Genomic DNA, 21,032 nt, shown 5'->3' on the forward strand with positions numbered 1-21,032 from the left:
CTTCCTTCCTCTTGTGATTGCAAAGCATTATTTCAGCTGGGCTTGGGGACACAGCCCCCGGGAGGTTGAAGGGCGCTGCTGAGCTTGAGGCTAGCCTGCACTGTACATTGAGAGCACTCTTGTTGGAAGAAACCACCCAATGGACAAAGTCCCACAGCATTTCTCTGTGCAGCCCTGGCTGTCCTGGATCTCTCTCTGTAGCCCAGGCTGGCCTCGAACTCACAGAGATCCTCCTGCCTCTGCCTCCGAGTGCTGGATTAAAGGTGTGCGCTGCCACCACCCAAGGACACACAGCTTGCTTTTGAGCACATTCTACTTTTTCTCCAAGATGGGATCCTTTCTATAGGTGGGTCAAAGTTCTCAGGAGTGGGCTAGCCATGACGGGCGGGCTGGTAAGGGCACAGGCCACCAAATTTGATGGATCTAGTTCCATCACCGAGACCCATATGATAGAACTAACGTCCCCATGGGTGTGGGGCTTGGACACACCCTCCAAACCTTTTTAATTTCTCTATTTAATAGTCCTGGATCTCACTCTGTAGACCAGGCTGGCCTCAAACTCAAAGATCCGCCTGCCTCTGCTTCCTGATTAAATCTGCTGGATTAAAGACGTGCGCCACCACTCAGCAAAACAAAATTTTTTGTAGGTAGGGTTTCTCTGTGTGGCCCTGGCTGTCCTGGAAGTGTGGAAATAAGGCTGGCCTGGACTCAGTGATTGCCTGCCTCTGCCTCCTGAGTGCTGGGATCAATGGTCCACACCACCATGCCCAGCTGGTGATGGTTGCCGACTCGGTGACGAGAATGTCTGGCGGTGTAGTGATAACAGGCACAGAGGTGGACGTCGGCGCCCTCAGCTCTGCGGTGGCTGTCATCACTGCAACCCAAAGACATGTCACCAACATAGGCGACCATATGATCAGCCCTGGGGTTACTCACCCCAAGCCTACAGAACAGGCGAAGGCCGTGCTCTGGGGCCACACAGAGACACACTGAGACCGACCCCAGAAAGTAGGGTCCCTTGACACCACCTGCCCCAGGGAGCCTGTGCCCCAGCATGGGCCCGCAGGCCTGCCCGGCCTCCCATACCCTCCCTGACATGATTGTTTGCGGTGGCCGGCGGAAGCTGACACAGGGAAGAGCAGGGCAGGCTCCCGACTCCATGGCTGGGCCTCATTTCCCACGGGTGTGGCCGCATCCCCACGACCCACCCGCAGTCTCTGCCCAGCTCTAACCCAGATGTCCATGTGTCCTATCTGAGGGGCCTCACCACGTCTGTGTACCAGACGGACAGACTGCCCCCCCAGGCTACAGTCCCGTTAGCTGTCACGACAGTGGGACCCAGGCTGACACGGGAGGCCGAGCATCATCCTTGTCTCTTTATTACCCAGGTGTTCTGTGCCCACGTGGGCACTACTGTGCCCTACAAGTGGACAGCGCTGGCCGCGGGGCGCATCTTCCTACTGGCTACCTACAACACACAGCTGGCACTACCTGCCACACAGCCTGACCATCATGACCCCGCTGGTCCAGCGGCCCTGCGACCTGGCCTCCCACTCCCAGGGCTGAGGGCGGATGTGGGCATATCCTGCGGTCTCCCTCACTGGACAGACTGCCCCGCAACAAAAATGGTTCTGGTGGCTATTTCAGGGCTGAGAACATGGCCTGGCCTGGGGGCCAACACCCCAAAACTGCCTGCGAAACCCAGAGACATTGAATTCCCTTGAGATCGAGGACAGAGGGTCAGACGGGCCAGGATGTCTGCGTCTTCTGCCCAGGCTAAGGACGGAGCCGGACTGGACACAAAATTAGGACTGGCTGACAGATGTGGAGACGAGGGAAGCTGGGGGGGGGGGGGAGACATGGACAGTCCACAAGCGAGGCACAAGTCACAGGCCTCTCCTGTGGGCATAGGTCACTGGGATAAGGCAAGCAGGGGCACCTGCTGGGACCTGCAACCCACGTGTGGGCGCAGAAGGCTGGCACCCGGCTGGGGCTGGCAGTGGACGCTTCCTAGGGGGCCGAGAGTCAACTATTCAAGTCCCTTTAAACCGGGCAGGGTGGGGTTCCCCGTCCCCCACCACGCAGCCTCCCTAGGTGCTGGAGCAATGGGTGCTGGTGTGTAGCTCGCTGGCTGACTCTCTTCCAGGAAGGCGTGGGGTGGCAGGAATACAAAAACAGAAGTGGGGGATGAAGGGAAACGGGGGACAAGTCCGTCTTAACATGCAGGTCCAGTCTCTCTCTTGGGCAGCCCGACGTAGAAAACGCTAAAACACCAGGAGGCCGAGGCGCGACGGGATCACCACACAGAGGAGCTGCGGACACAAGTCAGGGCAGTGAGGCCACGGCCAGACCAGGGCTGGCAAGGGAGGGGGGGGCACCCAGGGGCACCATGGCTGCAGGAACTGCGGCTGAGGAATGTGGTAGCACATAGGGGCCGGTCAGGAGTTTGCAGACAGCTTTGGCAACTTGAGATCAAAAACCTAACCAGCATCAGGGCTGGGGGATGGCCCGGCCTGTGAAGTGCTGACTTCCCACACCGGAGGACCTGAGTTGAGGCTCCAGAAGTCATGTAAATAGTCAAGCGCCATGGAGCGAGCCAGCAAAGCCAGCTATGGGGGGTGGGGACTTCCCAGCTTGGAGAACTTAACACAATTCCAGGCCAGTGACAGCTCAAAGGCTGGGGTCTGAGGACCAGCACCCGAGGTTGGCAGTGATTGTACATGGCCCCGCCCAGAATCCCCAGTGAGGGGCTGGGGGCGTGGTCAGGGTGGAGCCCCGCCCAGAATCCCCAGTGAGGGGAAAGGGGGCGTGGTCAGGGTAGAGCCCCGCCTAGAATCCCCAGTGAGGGGAAAGGGGGCGTGGTCAGGGTAGAGCCCCGCCCAGAATCCCCAGTGAGGGTCTGGGGGCGTGGTCAGGGTGGAGCCCCGCCCAGATCCCCAGTGAGGGGCTGGGGGCGTGGTCAGGGTGGAGCCCCTGGACACACTAGGCCCTAGGTTCATCTACCTGCACTACCACAATAAAAAAGGACAAGAAGGTGAAAGCAGGGTGACCGACAAGCAGGAGCCCAGGCAACGCCGGCGGCTTTACCGTCACTCTTGCTGTTCCTCGTGGCTGGCACTGGGTGTCCGGCTGCGCACCACCTGGCTCCGGATCTGCTCCACGAACTCTGGGTTCTGCTGCTGCATCTGCTGTGCGAATTGCTGGCCCCTGCGGATGCCCAGGAGACCGACTGTGCTTCCCCCTCCTGCTGGGCCCCTCCCCCTCCTCATCCCGCCCCGGCCCACAGCTGGCAGCAGCAGCAGCGGCAGCTGCGTCACTCACGCCTGGATGAGGCTGGCCAAGTCACTCTGTGAGGAGCTGCTGCCCGGGGTGCCCAGGGGGTTGTGGCCGCCAGAGATCATGCCTGACATCCTGCAGGAGAAAGGACTGAGCACACAGCCTGGGGCACCGCCCTCGGCCTCCCAGGACCCACAGACCCCGGGGTCAGGTGTCTGCCCACACAGGAAGAGGAGACCTCGGCGCCCTATGGAGAATGAGCCAGCAGCACCAACGCACAGAGACAGGGCTGACACAGTCCTGTCGGGCTGGAGCGTAAAATCAGCCACTGAAATTCCTTAGCAAGACAGAGCTGACCCCGGGCTCCAACCCGGGAATGAGACTTGTGCCATCGCGTCCCCAGCAGCACAGCTGACGGCAGTCAGAACAAAGGGCTCATGGCAGACTGAAATATTACACAGCCCTGAACAGGAGGCTCTGACACACACCACAGCACAAAGGGACCCCAAGGACTCTATGTTCATTGAAAGGGCAGACCAGGATGGGAAATGTCCACAAGAAGCCAATGCAGAGTTGGGAGTAAGTCTGTGGGTGCTGAGATCTGGGGAGAGGTGGGATGAAGGCGCGTGGGGGTGGAAGGCTCTGTAGGCAGACGACAGCTACAGCTGCGAGACACCATGACGGCCACACCACCACCCAGTGTCTTTTTTGTGTGTGTTTTGTTTTTTGTTTTGTTTTTCAGACAGGGTTTCTCTGTGTAGCTTTGCGCCTTTCCTGGATCTCACTCTGTAGTCCAGGCTGGCCTCGAACTCAGAGAGATCCCCCTGCCACTGCCTCCTTAGTGCTGGGACCAAAGGCGGGCGCCACCACTGCCAGGCATGTGTGGCCCAAGCTGGCCTTGAACTCGTGATCCTCCCGTCTCCGCCTCCTTCAGCAAATCCTACTATCGTGCACCACCACCCCCGCCCCCTTCTGGATTAAGAATAAACTCTAGGGTAGGCAGCACACCTAATCCAGCACTCTGAGTTCAAGGTCAGTCTGGCCCACATCAAGCGTTACAGGCCAGCTGGAGCTACATGGTGGACCCTGCCTCAAACATAAATATTAAAGCAGACTTTGGATTTCTCCTACACAAAAAGCCAACCCAACAAGCAAACAAAGGAAGCAACTTTGGCTTTCTCTTATTTTAAAAAACAATTGTACCAGGGATGAAGAGATGTTCTTGGTTAGAGTGCTGGCCGCTCTCATAAAGTCCTGGGTTCTATTCCCAGCACCCACACGGCGGCTCACAACCATCTCTAACTCCAGTTCCAGGGGATCAGACGCCCTGTTCTCGCCTCACTGGGCCATGCACACAGGGTGCACAGAACACACGCAGCCCACACAGCCGTACACAGTAGAAGTAGGAGAGCGAGGGGAGAAGGGTCTCCGCTGCCCCGAGCAGGGCCGCGGGGCGTCACTTACAGCTGCTGCAGCTGGGGACTGTTCATTAAACTGGAAGCCTAGAGAAAAGAAGGCAGGCACATCAGAGCTGAGCCCGGCCACACTGACCTCCCGACGGACGGAGGGACGTACATAGGGACGGACGTGCCCCCTCCCAGCGGCTGTGCCCTGCCTCCCGCTGCCTCCCACTTGACACCAATCCCTTCCTTCGCAATGCCCAGGGCGCCGTCCCCATGCAGAGCCGAGCCCAGCCCCCGTCTTGTTGTGACAATGTCAGCACATAACTCAGGCCGGTCTGGAACTTGCCATCCTCCTGTCTCAGCATCCCAGTGCTTGGCTCTCAGGCCTGCACCACCATGCTCATCTGAGTGGAGCCTTTCAGGGTGAAAACCACTGCTCAACCCCAAACGGCCCTGCCTGCCCTCCGGAGGCCCCTGGACCGAGCAAACGAAGCCTGAGTCACAACGCGTGCCCACAGAGTCAGAGAGTGGACTTCACCCGAGCCCTGCTGGCTGAGGCCGCGGCTGAGACACGCAGGACAGCTAGGAAGCAGAAAGGTGGCCTCGCAGGGACCCCGCTGGCATACTACACCACCGCCCTGCTGTCCCCACAGTGGGGCACCTGGGCCCTTTCCCCGTGGGTCCTCACCAGGAGGCAGGCTTGGGGCGGGAACCCTGGCCTGGGTGGCAGAGGGGCTGAGGGCGGGTGCCTACCATGGTGATGAAGTGCGGATTATTCAGCAGGCCGGCGATGTCCAAGCTGCCCACGCCTCCCGTCTGAAGGAGAAGCATCGGTTAGTGGTGTCTGGAGCCAGGCTGGCCACTCTGGGGAAAGGACTGGCTGTGGCCCTCAGGGTCTCGGAGGCTCTACACCATTCAGGGAGGGTCCTGCCAGGAGCCCCCAACAAGCTGCCTGTCACTGTGACCCCTGGGCAGCCTCGCCCACCACCCTGTCTGGGGCCTTCACACCTGTCACCATCAGACAGACATGGGGGTCCCTGCTGCATGTCCCCAGCTCCTCTATGACCCAAACGGCCCAGTGTGGCCTGCTCTGCCCCGTGTGCCCCCAGAACAGGGTGCAGACGCCTCCCCATCACCCTCCTGTGGGATGGGCTCACGGGACTGGGCGCCTCCCGCAGCTTCAGCTCCGCAATCTTGAGGTTGGACTTGTAGGTGTCGTTCTCAGGGTCCAGTTCCAGGGCCTTCTTGTAGTAAGCCACGGCCTCTGCATGCTTGTTCAGGCTGGAGAGCGCAAGGCTTGGGACAAGAGTGTGCCAGGTGAGCCACGGTGGGGCCCAGCCACGGGACCCAGCGCCAACCCTGCCCTGTCTGCTGTCTGGACCGAGGCCGGACACGAGGGTGAAGTCGCATAAAGACAGAGACCAATATGGGGAGGGCTCCACAGAGGTCGTTCTCAGCCTGAGGAGGCCAGGCACGGCTGGGAGGTTATGCGTGTTCCTGGCACCAGTGGCCCTTCCTGGGTGACGAGTGCCATCCACTCTGTTACGAAGCCCTACCCACATCTGACTACTACTGAGGGGACCTGGAGAGCCTGAGGCTGGTCACCCAAAAGAACAAAGGGATGGGGCGGTCAGCGGTGGTGGCGCACGCCTTTAATCCAGGCACTCGAGGCAGAGGCAGGAGGATCTCAGTGAGTTCGAGGCCAGCCTGGGCTACAGAGTGAGTTCCAGGACAGCCAGGGCTACACAGGAAACCCTGTCTCGAAAAGCCAAAATAAAAATAAAAGTTTAAATTAAAAAGGGGTGGGCAGATGTGAAAAGCTGGGGGCAACGGCAGCTGCCTGTGATTCCAGTACCGGGGAAGGGGGCAGGACGGCCCGGGACCTGCTGGGCCTGTCAGCCGATTAGTGAGTTGCAGGTTCAGAGACAGACTCTGTCTCAAAAAATAAGGGGAGAGCGTTTGAAGAGGACAGCTGACACCTCCCCTAACCAACGTGTACACACACACACACGCACGCACACACACACACAGACACACACACACACACGCACACAGACACACACACACACACACGCACACACACACACACGCACACACACACACAGACACACACACACACGCACACACACACACACACACACACGCACACACACACAGACACACACACGCACACACACACGACACGCACACACACACACACGCACACACACACGCACGACACACACACGCACACCACACACACACACAGACACACACACGCACACACACACACACACACAGCACACAGACACCACACGCACACACACACACAGACACAGCACACACACACGACACCACAGACACACACACACACACACACACACACGACACAACACACACACACACACACCACACACACACACACACACACACAGACACACACACACACACACACACACACACAACACAGACACACAACGCACACACACAACAGACACACACAAAAAAAACACACACAGACACACACACACACACACACAAAGACACACACACACACACAACACACACACACAGCACACACACACACACACACACACACACACACACACAGACACACACACACAACACACACACACACACAACACACACGCACACACAAACACACAGACACACACACACACACACACACACACACACACACGACACACACACAACAGACACACACACACACACACAGACACACACACACACACACGCACACACACACACCACACACACACACACACACACGCACACACACACAGACACACACACACACGACACACACACACACACAGACACACACACACACACACACACAGACACACACACACACACACACACACACACACACACACACACACACACACACACAACACACACACACACACACACACAGCACACACACACACAACACACACACACACACACACACACACACACACGCACACAACACACACACACACACACACGCACGCACACAGACACACACACACACACACACGCACACACACACAGACACACACGCACGCACGCACGCACACACACACACACAGACACACACAGACACAGACACACACACACACACACACACACACACACACACACACACACACACACAGCGATCCGGAAGAAGGAAGATAAAAATGTCAAGTCAGCATGTCGACTGTGTCCCACATGGCTCTGTGGTCAATGCACTGGCTTTGACCTCCTAGAGCTGCACACGTCCCAGGTCAGCTAAGTCTCTACGGGCCACTCTGCTCAGCGCGCCCCGGCGCTGGCACAGGTGAACAGTCAGAGCATTCTTCCCTGAGGTGAGCGTCTAGGAGACTGTCTCTGAAGAGAAGAAATTCCTTCCAAAAACTGATGGAATCTTTCTCATCTCCCCTTCGTGTGCTTTCAAGGTCTGTCATACATGCAAACGAAATGCCACATTGAAAACTAAAAAAAAAAAATAAAAAATAAAAATTTCTGGGGGCTGGAGAGACAGCTCAGAGGTTAAGAGCACTGGCTGCTCTTCCAAAGGTCCTGAGTTCAATTCCCAGCAACCACATGGTGGCTCACAACCATCTGTGATGAGATCTGGTGCCCTCTTCTGGCCTGCAGAGATATGTGCAGGCAGATCACTGTATACATAATAAATAAATAAATCTTTAAAAAAAAAAAAATTTCTGGACTCTTAAAAAATAAATAAATAGAGCCGGGCAGTGGTGGCGCACGCCTTTAATCCCAGCACTCAGGAGGCAGAGGCAGGTGGATCTCTGTGAGTTCAAGGCCAGCCTGGGCTACAGAGCGAGTTCCAGGAAAGGCACAAAACTATACAGAGAAACCCTGTCTCGAAAAAAGCAAAAATAAAATAAAATAAAATAAAATAAATAAATAAACAAACGAGAAGAGGGGCAGGTACAGAGACCTCCGTCCTGCGGACCGCAGGGAGGTCCCCGCATCCCCACAGCCTGGGCACTAAGCACACAGCGACTGGGAAGGCTGACGGGGAGCCAGCTCCTGACCCCTGGGTGCATAGCGCAGCGCCAGTTGCTGGCCGCACTCACCCCATGCGGCCGTAGGCCTTGCTGTAGGCCGGGTCGATGCCGATGGCGCGTTCACAGTCCTGCACGGCCCCCACGTAGTTCCCCAGCTTGCTGTAGGCTGCGGCTCTGGGGAGAGGGACAGTTAGCAGGGTACAGGGCCTCTCGAGGAGCCGGTCTGTGGCAGGAAGGATGACGCTACACCCCTCCCCACCCCACCCGGACCACAGAGGCTCCAAGGCGTACCACCGACCTCGAGAGGTCCATGGGGCTATGTGAAACCCTGCCTCAGATATGAGAAGAAAAAACCAGGAGGAAAATCACAGCGTGGACAAGGGCATGTGAGTCTCCAGCTGTCTGGAGCAGGGCTGCATTTGTCACCCAGCTGTCCTCATGAGGACCACGCCACCTCGGATGGTCCACCCCGGGAGACAGTCAGCACGCACAGCCCACACGGCCATGCGCTCTTCCCTGCTCCCGTTACCAGCGTGGCCCGCTGGCCAGCCCAGTACCTGTTGCAGAAGTAGACGGCGTTGGCGGGGTTGAGCTCGATGGCCTTTCCATAGAGGTGCACGGCCGCCTCGAAGTTCTCCAGCTTCATCTGCTCGTTACCTGCAGGGGAGAGGAGCCCAGGCTAGCCCACGCTGCCATCCACCCCAGCAGGGAGACTCACTTCCAGGTAAGGGGTCATGCAGACATCCCAGGGTGGCCTCAGACTTATGATGTGGCCAACTCCTGCCCTTCTGGCCTCAACTCCCAGTGCTGCAAGGAGAGGTGGGACACCGTGCCTGGGAAACACCGTGCTGGGGAGGAAAGCCAGCTTCACGCATGCCGGGCCCGGGCCGGCCCACTGCAGTGTCTGGGTGACAAGGTCAGGGATGCAGCGTGCATGGCTCGTTTTCCAGCCGAGTACATCCCGCACAGAGCGGGCCAGGCAGGGCCAGCGCCTTCTAGAAGCCATGGATTGCATTACAGAGCTGTGGTCTGCCCGAGTCCGCGTCTTTGGGAGGTTTTCCTGAAAGCCATGGTTCACACAGCTATCAAGCTTTTTCTCTCCCTCCCTTTGGATTTTTGAGATAGTCTCGCTCTGTAGACCACGCTACCCTTGAACTCACAGAGGTTCACCTACGTCTGCCTCCAGAGTGCTGGGACTGGAGGTGTGCACCACCACACCGGACTCTTTTATTATTATTATTTTTTAAATATCCACAGAGACCAGAAGAGGGCACTGGATGCCCCAGAGCTGGGCACAGAACCAGCGGTGAGCCAGCTGCTCGTAAGTATCCTGAGAACCAACCTCAGACTCCTGCAAGAACAGTTCATGGGAACTGTTGACCTCCTCCAGCACCCACAGATGCACCCCCAAAAGCACCCCCTCTGCTCCCCCCAGCCACCTCACTGACCGCAGCCTTTGGCCCGAGCAGAGGTTCTATGGGACAGCTGCCTCCCTCACCTTCGGTTTTGAGACGCTCTGCCTCAGCGGAATCCTCCTCAGAGGGCGGCGTCCTGTCAGGGCCCCTCGGCTCCTGTGGCATCTCCTGCTAGAGATGAAACAATCCTGTCGTGTCCAGCCAAACCTGCCCTCGCAGGATGCCGCCCTGGTGAAGCAGCAAATGCCCACACACTGCCCTCACGGTGCAGGCACAGGAAGCCAAAGCTCACCTTGCTGGCGGCGGCCGCTTCAAATATCTCTGGCAGGGTCTGGGGAAGCGCAAGGTCAGTGTCCTCCACTGTCACCCCAAAGGCGGTCTCCAGACACTGGATGGCGACTGTGCAGGAGAGATCAGCAGGGCTCCATGCAGGGCAGGCCTCCCAGGCACCAGGCAGAGCCCACGGGAAGCTCTGGTACTTTCCTTTTTTCTCGAGATAGGGTCTCATGTAGCCCAGGCTGCCCTCAACTCTGCATAGCCAAGCACGTGTCAGAAGCCCTGATCCTCCTGCCTCCACCCCGAGTGCTGGGGAACAGGTGAGCACCACCACGCCCCACCTGAGCCCAGGACTTCACCCAAGCTGGGCTGTGCTGCGAGCTCGACCCACCGAGGAGGCCCAGTCCAGGGCTACGTCGGGCCTTCACCCCTGTACCTGAAAGCCTGGCCCAGCACCTGCACCCGACCTCCAGTCGGCCTCGTCACACTGGCCCATCCTGGCGGCAGGAGGCCTGAGTTGGGTGACCTCACGCCCTCTGTGGGGTCACAATGCTGAGGCTCGGCCTGACCTGAGACATCAGCACAAGGGCTGTCCCTGACACCTGTCCTTGGGACAGCTCAAATTGCCCTGCCGAGGAGAGTTCAGTGTCCCTATGCCCCGGGGCAGCTACCCTTCCCGGGGTGGTATACACACTGTGGATCTGCCACTCCCGGGGACAGTCATGCTGGCCCTCAAGGTCCGGCCTCAGCTTTGACTAGCACTTCATGCCGCCAGGGAGCTGGCTGACAGGAAGCCTCTGAAGCAGACCGGATGTAGCAGGCAGGGCTGCTCAGTCTCCGAGCAGTGGCACCTTGGGAAAGGAGACTGGCTGTGTGGTGCACTCTGGGTCAGAGCTTGGGCAGCCACCCATGCTGGGGTGGGCGCTGGTGACGCAGCTGTCACTGAGTCATCTCTGCCCCTGTAAGTGACCCCCAGACTCACTGGCTTACAAGCTGGGCTTTGGTGGTGTCTGCATTTGGTTTATCATCAGTCCCCCATCTGAGGCCAACAGACACTTGTCCCATCTCCCAGGAATGGTCATACAACGAGGAAGGCACAGGAGCCCACACAGGAGGTCACACGAGCACACGGGAGCCCACACGGAGCCACACGGGAGCCACACGGGAGGCCACACGGGAGCCCACACGGGAGGCCACACGGGAGGCCACACGGGAGGCCACACGGGAGGCCACACGGGAGCCCACACGGGAGGCCACACGGAGCCACACGGGAGCCACACGGGAGCCCACACGGAGCCCACACGGAGCCCACACGGAGCCCACACGGGAGGCCACACGGAGGCCACACGGGAGCCCACACGGGAGCCCACACGGGAGGCCACACGGGAGCCCACACGGGAGGCCACACGGGAGCCCACACGGGAGGCCACACGGGAGCCCACACGGGAGCCCACACGGGAGGCCACACGGGAGCCCACTAGCCACTGAGGCTGCCCCAGAACCACCGTCTTCTGCTAGACATGGGATTCCTGGAGCAGAGGGGAAGGATGGGCAGGGAGGCTGGACGCTGGCGTCTGGGAGGCTGAGGAGGACGGAACTGCACCCTGGCTGCCAGCGGGGAGACGACAGTGCACGGCCATGAGCTCCAGGGCACCAGCGGAGTGCTGGGCACCTGCTCCTCCCGTTAGGAGCCGAGGAAGGGGACAGACACCCAGGCAGGCATGCATGCTGGCTGCCGCCGGCTTCTCTGGTGGGCAGGCTGAGGGATCCTGGGCCCGGACAGGCTAGCAGGGCAGAAGCCACACCTACCCTCTAGGCTCTCCTGGGCATCAGGCGAAAGCCCGCCATGCCGCAGCTGGCCATGCAGGAACTGGATGATGGCAAAGGCCAGGCGCTTCCTGTTGTCCATCTCGAGGCTGGTGAGGTGAGGCTGCTGCTCAGATCTGTGAGGACAGTCAAAGTGAGGGTGTGGAACCAGGCATGGAAACCTGCCCGTGACTCTGGCATGACCAGAACTGGCCCAAGAGCACCAGCCAATCTTAGTGTCAAGGCCACTAGGCAGAGCCTTCTATCCGCCCCTGTGACAGCTGGGGACACCGCGGCATGGGTCACAGACCTACAGAAATGACTGTCTCACAGGACACGGGGCTAGGATGGAGAGCATGACCCGAGCGAATAGTGCTGCCTCCAGGCACTCTTTCCTCAATTTACCCCTTTGCAGCGTGCCCGCCAATCTGTGCGGCCTCTCCAGGGCCAAGTGAGCACAGCTGTTTTCGGGGAGCCCAGGGTTTTGAGGTGTCTAGCTCCTTGAACCCCCCACACCCAGAGCTCGGCAGGTGCTTCAGCTGACCAGCCCCGGTCCCCGACACCTGGTGTCACTGCATGGTGCCACCAGGTCACCTCTGGACTGCAGAGGACAGCTGGACGGGCATTCCTGACCACTCTGGGGCGACTCGGTCCCTCTGGGGCAGGGTACCGAGGTCACGTCCCCGAGGGAGCCATGAGCTCGGGCAACCTGACAGGAACCGCGAAGAGGAAGGTGTTTGGCCCCCGGCACCACAGCAGACACCATATGAAGAGGTCACAAGCAAAGGGACCAGGGTAGCGACAGCCCCGGGGGCGGGGAGGGCGGGAAGGAAGACAGCCGGGGCTCTGCCATGCCAGTTCTGACCTGTGCTCTCCAGGCCTGGGCAGAAGCTGGCCTAGAGTTTTGGCACTTGGCATGTGATCACCCAGGCCCTGAAGGTCATGTGACTCTCAAGGCCAATAAGCCAGATGCCCTGTTGACCCCAGCGTCTTAGTTGCCACCCCTGTAAGGTGGGGTTGACAGAAACCTCACAGTGAGCCACGGCGCCGTCACGGGCAGTCCTCGCCACAGCGGGCCACACTTGTCGCGGATGCCATGATTCCTCAGCACAGACTGACTGCACTGTGGGACCCCCAGAGACCAGCGCCGTCTCCTGAGTCTCAGTCCCCTGTCACGAAGGCGGGGCCGGCAGATCTTCATAGGTGGTGGAAAGAGGGGGTGCCCAGAGCCTGGCTGGAGGAGGCAGTGTGGGGCACACCCTCTGAGGCCTTGCGGGATGTCCCTTGTGGCTGGGAGCCCTGGGCTTGCCCCCACCTAGGCTGGGTGGCCCTTGCCTGTGCCCGAGCAGACCTGAGACACCACAGCTGGCCATGCCTGCCTTGGCCATGGCCTTTCTACACGGTCTGTCTGTCCTCTCCTCTGAGGAAGACCACGTGGGCAGGCCTGGCTACCCCGTCTCTCCCCCAGCGCCCAGCAGGCCCCTTCTGTTGTGACCCTCATCCTGGGCACCCACGACAGAGGGCTTGCTCTTAGCAGTGGGGGGGTGCTGGCCAAGCCCTCCAGACATGCCCGCTGGACCCAGACACCCCGGCCTGAGGACACCTGTGCCAGTGTACACGGTGACTGGCACTCTGCCATGCCTCCAGCCCCAGACCAGATGGTCAAACAGCACCTGGAAGAACATTCTAGAAGGCGGTGTCGGACCAAGACCTGAGAGGGGCAGGGTCAATCTCAAGCTAACACACACGAAGGCAGCACTGTGGGGGTCTCCAGGCTGGCACCCACGGCCACAGCCCCACAAGCGAATACACTGTCCCCATGACCTCTACACGGGGAACCCTGAACCCCCAAGCCCAAGCATGACTGTCTTTGGAGACGGGTCTTTATGGAGGTGATCAGGTTAAAGTGAGGTCAGGAGGGTCCTGACTCAGGGAGAGATTCAGGGCAGGAGCCACAAGCCTGTGGTACTGGCCACTGGGTGGCTGAGGCAAGAGAATGATCTTGATTCCAAGGTCAGTTTGAGTAGACTGAGGGCTGGGATTGAAAGTGACGCACGCCTTTATTCCCAGCACTGGGGAGGCAGAGGCAGGAGGATCTCTGTGAGTTCGAGGCCAGCCTGGGCTACAGAGTGAGATCCAGGACAAATCTTGTCTTGAAAAACCAAAAAATACAAAATATAAAGACAAATAATTGAATAAAAATAGGACCGGGAGCAATAAGAAGGCTTAGTAAGGGAGCTTGTAAGAGCGGCAAACTGGATCCCACCCCGTCCACATGGAGGAGAAGAAGCTGTCCTCCACCTCCACGTCTGCCATAACACCTTGGCACCCACAGCGCTGTAGAACCACAGCTGGGGACGGCAGTGTGCAGTGCTTACTGCTCTGCAAACGAGGACCCGAGTTCAAATCCCTGCCACCCATGTAAAAGCTAGGCACTCTGACGCACTGTAACGGCGCTGGGTGGGGACGGGGCCTCTGGAGTTCATGGCAGGTGGAGAGTCACCGAGGAGGACGTGGTGTGGGGTCTCTGCACGTGTGGTCACACACAACACCCCCCCAGGCGAACAGCCCGCCTCCAGAGCTGTGTGACCAGGGCGTGTGGCGAGTGGCGTGGCTGGGGACCAGGATCACCCCGCAGAGAACACTGGTCCTCCGTGGCACTTGGTGCGCCTGAACTAGAGAACGGCCGAGCAGGTACGTCACCACCAAGAGGAGACGTTAGTGCCTGCCGCAGTCCCTCGGTGACGGCCGCCTGCTCCTGCCATCCTCACCCAGCTGTGAGTCAGTGTAGGCCACGATCCCCCCCACCCCCCACCCCCACTGTCCAGCATCTGGCAGCCACTGACGCCCTCTGCAGCGGTGAGGCTGCACTTCTCCCACCCCAGGCACAAACGGCTTGGGAAGGCTCTGGCTGAGGGACAAGGATCTCAAAGGCCTATTCTCCAGAACAGTGCGGCTTTGAGAGCAGCTGCCCACCACCCAGGCTCAGCCTGGTCTGCAGAGCGCGGGATGGGGGGGGAACAGGACACAGTCCCAGGGTGCTCCTGGGGAGCAGCCCAACCCCTCCCTTTATTCTCCCCTTTCTTTCTGAGCACAGTGTGGCCGTGCAGCCTCAGAGGCACCATCCCTTGCCTCAACTACCCCTCCCTGCAGCGCTAACTTATCACCAGACCCAGCTCACTAGCTAACACAATGGGTGTGCATCGCACACCTGCTCACACCTTCACCTCAGAATCAAAACCCAAACCTAGGGCGGCTGCATGGGCAACAGCACCTGCTGAGTAAGTGGAAGTGGAAGGCCGATTTCAGATTCCCAGCACCCACCTAATGGCTGGTTCTCGTGTGTGTGTGTGTGTGTGTGTGTGTGTGTGTGTGTGTGCGTGCGTGTGCGTGTAACCCTGGTGCCAGGGCGTGAGTGGAGACAGAAAGATGGCTGGGTCTGGTGGCCACCAACCTAGCTCCAGGGTTGGGGTACCCTGTCTCAAGGGAAGAGGACTGAAAAAGCCCCGTGGCTGCCTCGTCTACAGAGCTGAGGCTGCATAGTGAGGCCCTGTCTCAGAATGAAGTAAACGAACCCAAACCCAGCAGAGCAGAGCTCACAGGCGTGCGTTCTCCTCCGCTATGGCCAGGTCCAGGACCAATACGACGAGGAAAGCAGAGAGCCCCCTCCCCCGCCCTGCCCAGCCTCCCCCATGCTAAACGCAGCCCCACACAGCAGCTCGCCAGACCACAGCCCAAGCAGACGTCACAGCAGACGTCACAGCACACGTCAAGGCCCTCGCCGGCTCCCTGGCAACCCCTGCAGGCACACTGGCTGTGGGAAAGGGGTGGGGGACTACTCCACACTCCTGAAACTCCAGGGGCACCCCCACACCCCAGATAAAAGCCTTCCGTCTCTATCTCCCAGTCCCACCCAGCTCCCAAACCCGAGGCAGCCTCAGGCCTCATCTCTGGCTATGGACCCCAGAGTGCCTCCTGGGCCCCAACTCCAGCGGCATCCACACCATGGTGGACGGGCGGCGTGTGGCAAGTGAGAGGGCCAGTCTCCAAGCCATGTGATCCGGTCTCGAGGAGCATGGCCCCCTTTCTGGGCCACTGGTTTCCTTATAGAAACGCACCAGAGCCAGGGCTGTGATCCCGGCATTTGGGAGATTAACGCAGGAGGCGGTGTGAGTTCACAGCCGGCCTCACCCTCAGAAGACCATGCAGGCGTTAGACGTTCACTGCTGAGGAGCACTCACTGCGGATACAGAGGGTCAGTTCCCAGCACCTAGATGAGCCGATCGCAACCGCCGGGACTCCAGCTCAGAGGAGCCCCTGCCCTCTTCTGCCTCCACGGGCACTGCACACACCTGCACACACCCAGACATATGTACATAATCAAAAACAACTTTTTTTTCCCCCAGAGCTGAGGACCAAACCCAGGGCCTAGCAAGTGCTCTACCACTGAGCTAAATAATCCCCAACCCCAAAATATTGGGAAGGCTTTTTTTTTTTTTTTTGGTTTTTCGAGGCTGTCCTGGAACTCACTCTGTAGCCCAGGCTGGCCTTGAACTCACAGAGATCCACCTGCCTCTGCCTCCCGAGTGCTGGGATTAAAGGCGTTCGCCGCCCGCCACCCGGCCAACAACTCTTTAAAAAATGAAAAATAAACAGAGTAGAGCATGGTGGCACACACCCATCATCCCAGCATTTGGGAGAGGGCAGGAGGATCAGGAGTTCAAGGTCATCCTCAGCTATACAGTCTGAGGGCAGCCTGGGCTATATGAACTGTTTCAAATATAAAAATGAGGACCAAGGAAGACAGAGCAGGGCTCTCACAGGGTGGCTGGTGTGTGGTGTGGGCCAGAGGTGACCAGCTCTCTGCCAGGAAGTGCTATGATACTGCTTGGCTTCAGTCCTTGGCACGATCAGAACTTTCTGGGCACCCAGCTAACTTAACGTGCAGCGCACACTCCAGGGATCACTGGGAACGCTCTGGACAGGCAGGGCGTGTCCTCCAACTCCAGGCAGGCCTGAGCCTCAAGCTTCAGCCCAGCATATGAGAGGCTGTACCAGGACAATTGCCAGAGTATAAAGCTAGCCTGGGGGCTGGAGAGATGGCTCAGCGGTTAGAGCACTGACTGTTCCTCCAGAGGTCCCGAGTTCAATTCCCAGCACCACACGATGGCTCACAACCATCTACAGTGGGATCTGATGCCCTCTTCTGGCATAAAGGTGTACATGCAGACAGAGCACTCATACATAAAATAAATTTATTAATTGAAAAAAGGAAAAAAGAAAAAAGAAAAGCTAGCCTAGGCTACAGACTATGTCTCTGCCTGTCTCCATCCCCAGCCCTACCAATAAGTTCACAAGCCAGGTCGGTGTGGCAGCTTCTGAGCTTGGCCACAGCCTGGGTCTCGTGGGCAGTGCTCACCCACACACAGGAAGCCGAGATGAGGGAGATCATGTCTCAAAAGAAAACAACAGGAAGGGATTGGAATAGCTCACTGGAGATGATGCCCAGCCACGAAGCAAAAGCCGGGACCACGGACAGCGGCTCCAGGATGCAGAGTCCATGGGCAATACTTTACCTCACAAACTGGGTGCACACACAATCTTGGGACCACATAATCTGCACAGAGGCCTCAATGATGAGGAGTGATGACTAGTGTTCGTTTTAACACTCGAGCTCACTGCGTAGCCCAGGGCAGCCTCAAATTTAAGGCAACCCCTCCAGTGTCTGCCTCCTCAGTGCTGGCATCATAGGCATGCTTCATTACTGGCGCACTCTTGCATTTGTGTGTGCGAGTGTGCTCACACACCATCAACCTAGGCGTCCTTCTTCCAGTACTACCTGTATTTAGAAACTAACTGCGTGGTGGTGGCGGTGGTGGCGGTGGCGGTGGCGGCGGCGGCGGCGGCGGCGGCGGCGGCGCACGCCTTTAACACCAGCACTCGGGAGGCAGAGGCAGGCGGATCTCTGTGAGTTTGAGGCCAGCCTGGGCTACAGAGTGAGTTCCAGGACAGCCAGGGCTACACAGAGAAACCCTGTCTCGAAAAACCAAAAAGAAAAGAAACAGTGTCTGGCCCTGGGACACGAGGCTGGAAGACAAGGCAAAGCAGGCTATCCAGAGAGTCTGGGCCCCGCCTATCTCTGGCCTCCTGCACTGAGATTACAAGGGCTACCACCACTTGTGGCTTCATACATGGGTAGGCAAGGAATCGAACTCAGATCCTTGCACCAAACACTTTACTCATGGAGCGTTTCCCCACTATAGGATCATCGTTCATTCTTGACACCATGCCTGACCGCCACTCAGTGTCAGAAGTCAGAAGACCTTCAGTCACAGCACACACAAGTGTCCCCAAACACGGCCCAGGGTTCGGGGACAAGAACACCCAGGCAAAGTTAAAATCACTCAAACAAACACCCAGAGACGGGAACAGACCAAAGCAGATGAGCCGGTGGGACCCGTGTCCTCCCCAGCCCCGCTACCACGGCGGACAGGCCTGCAGGAAACTCGGGGACACTCCCCTGCCCTCCAGGTGACGGACAGAGACAGTGACAACTTCGGTCGACTTGTTTGCATTTGTTGTTGTGGCTGCCAGTTCATTTTCTTGTTTGTTTTGAGTCAGGGTTTCTCTGTGCAGCCTTGGCTGTCCTGGATCTCGCTCTGTAGCCCAGGCTGGCCTCGAACTCAGAGATCCGCCTGCCTCAGCCTCCCACATCTGGGATGAGGGCCGGCAACCCCCGTTTACAGCTAACCTACTGTGGTAACATCCTTTCCAAAATCAATTATGATGCCGGGTGCGGTGGTCAACTGGCCTCACATCCGGGTCCCACGTAACTTCTTCGGTAGCCCAGGCTGGGCCTTGAAATTCTCTAGGTAGCCCAGGCTGGGCCTGAACTCCCAGTGAGTGACCCAACTGCCTCACCCCCCCAAAGGCAATGCCGGCTTGCAGGGTACGGACCACGGAGCTGGGCTGCTGTTTAGGGCCTTTGTTTCTGGCTGTTGGTGTTTTGTTTTGTTGTTTAATCAAAGTATACAGTCCCGGCTGGCATGGAACTCAAGTCGATCCTCCTGCCTCAGCCTCCACAGCGCTGGCATGGCGAGTGAGCCAGGCCACCTGCCTGACGGCGGCCCAGAGAGGGCAGGCGACCTGCCCTAGTGTGCACAGCAGGCAGACGGCGGGCCTCTGCCCTTCACCCACCTCCTCGCCTACCGCGGCGCCCGCCAAGCACCCACGCCGTTGGGACGGACAGTGGAGACGAGGTCCACTGCGCACCAGGGGTAAACTGAGGCTCTGAGCGGGGAACGGGCTGAGCAAGGTCACCGGGGCGGTGAGCGGCGAGGCTGGGACGGCGCCTAAGACCCGAGGGGACCCCGGGGGACCCCGCACGCAAACGCCGGCCTCTCCGGGGGGAGAGCGGCGGGGACGCCGCCTGACTCAGTTTCCCCGCTGTGCCGCCCGCTCACGTGACCGGCGGGGCGCAGGCGCGCGGGCCCCGAACCACCGTCGCCGCGGAGGCTCCCGGGCCGCGCCTCCCGGGCCACCGGCGCCCCCCGCCCCCGGGCCGCCGCGGGGACCCCGACTCACCTCTCCGCCGCCCGAAGCCCCGACCCGCCGACGGCTGCGCCTGCGCACCGCGGCGCGGACAGGCCCCGCCCTCGGGCCCAGCACGCCTGCGCAGAAGGAGCCCATGGCCTCCGCGGTCGCGTTCTGCGCCTGCGCCTGAGTGCCGCCGAGGCCGCGGCGCGGAAGTGACGTCACATGGAGGCGGGCACTACCGGGTCGTCGGAGAAACTGACCTCCGAGACGGCCGGAAGGCCGGAAGTCAGTCTGACCCGGGGCGGGGCGGATCACGTGGGCCTGGGTCACGTGGGTGGGGCGGGTCACGTGGTGACGCTCTCGCGGCCCCGCGTAGCAGCTGCTAGCGGATGCTGTGCCCTTTTTGTTTTGTTTACTTGGTTTTTTTTCCTTTTTCTCTTTTTCTCATCAGTGTCGACCGCGCCTCGCCCGCCCAGCCTGGCCTCGAACCCCGATCCACCTCGGGAATGCGGAGCGCAGGCACACCCCGCTCTCCGTGCAGGAGCAGCGAGTGCTCTCCCCGCTGCGCGATCCATCTCAGCCATTTCCTTCTGAATTTGATGCCTTTTTCCGGCTTCGTCTTCAGTTTTTAATTGCACGTGTGTCTGTGTGCCGGGGGCGTGCACGGGGTGCGAGGGGCGTGCACGGGGTGTGCGGGTGTGCACGGCGTGCGGGGGGCGTGCACGGGGTGCCGGGAGCGTGCCTGGGGTACCGGGGCGTGCACGGGGTGCGCGGGTGTGCACGGCGTGCGGGGGCGTGCACGGGGTGCGGGAGCGTGCTGGGTACCGGGGCGTGCACGGGGTGCCGGGAGCGTGCCTGGGGTACCGGGGCGTGCACGGGGTGCCGGGGCGTGCATAGGGGTGCCGGGGCGTGCACAGGGCTGCCGGGGCGGGGAGGGTGCGCGGGTGCGTGCACGGGGTGCGCGGGTGTGCACGGGGTGCCGGAGCGTGCATGGGGTGCGGGGGCTGCAGACACCACGGCGTTGGACCCCCCAGCCGGGCCCAGGAGCTGTCCAAGCCTCTGCAAGAAATGTATGGGCTTCTTTGTTTTGTTTTAGGTTTTCCAGACAGGGTCTCACTCTGTAGCCCAGGCTGGCTCAAACCTTGAGACCCGCCTGCCTCTGCCTCCCAAGTGCTGGGATCAAAGGCCCTCGATATCTCTCCTCCTTATATCACTGTGGAGCCCAGGCTGGCCTGAAAGCATCACAAGCCCCATGGGCAGTAGTGACCACGTCTTTAATCCCAGCACTCGAGAGGCAGAGGCAGGAGGATCTCCATGAG

General features: G+C 59.5%; 1 protein-coding gene across 2 annotated transcripts; it reads right to left on the reverse strand.

The window, feature by feature from the left end:
* Nucleotides 1–1,355: 1,355 nt before the first annotated feature.
* On the reverse strand, nt 1,356–19,898 carry Sgta (small glutamine rich tetratricopeptide repeat containing alpha). 2 transcript variants are annotated; one of them, XM_028862730.2, is made up of 12 exons: nt 19,762–19,898; nt 12,181–12,314; nt 10,388–10,494; nt 10,179–10,263; nt 9,238–9,337; nt 8,750–8,854; nt 5,837–5,975; nt 5,433–5,495; nt 4,741–4,778; nt 3,322–3,411; nt 3,088–3,207; nt 1,356–2,312 (listed from the first exon to the last, which is right to left on the reverse strand). In XM_028862730.2, the coding sequence occupies exons 2-11, from the start codon at nt 12,278–12,280 to the stop codon at nt 3,090–3,092; spliced, it is 945 nt and encodes a 314-aa protein (XP_028718563.1). In that variant the 5' UTR covers nt 12,281–12,314; nt 19,762–19,898; the 3' UTR covers nt 1,356–2,312; nt 3,088–3,089. The 2 variants fall into 2 exon arrangements, with proteins under 2 accessions (XP_028718563.1, XP_028718562.1); XM_028862729.2 differs by having other exon boundaries at nt 10,179–10,266.
* Between the last annotated feature and the right edge of the window lie 1,134 nt (nt 19,899–21,032).

This window comes from Peromyscus leucopus, chromosome 22 (genome assembly GCF_004664715.2).
Source record: "Peromyscus leucopus breed LL Stock chromosome 22, UCI_PerLeu_2.1, whole genome shotgun sequence".
NCBI lineage: Eukaryota > Metazoa > Chordata > Mammalia > Rodentia > Cricetidae > Peromyscus > Peromyscus leucopus.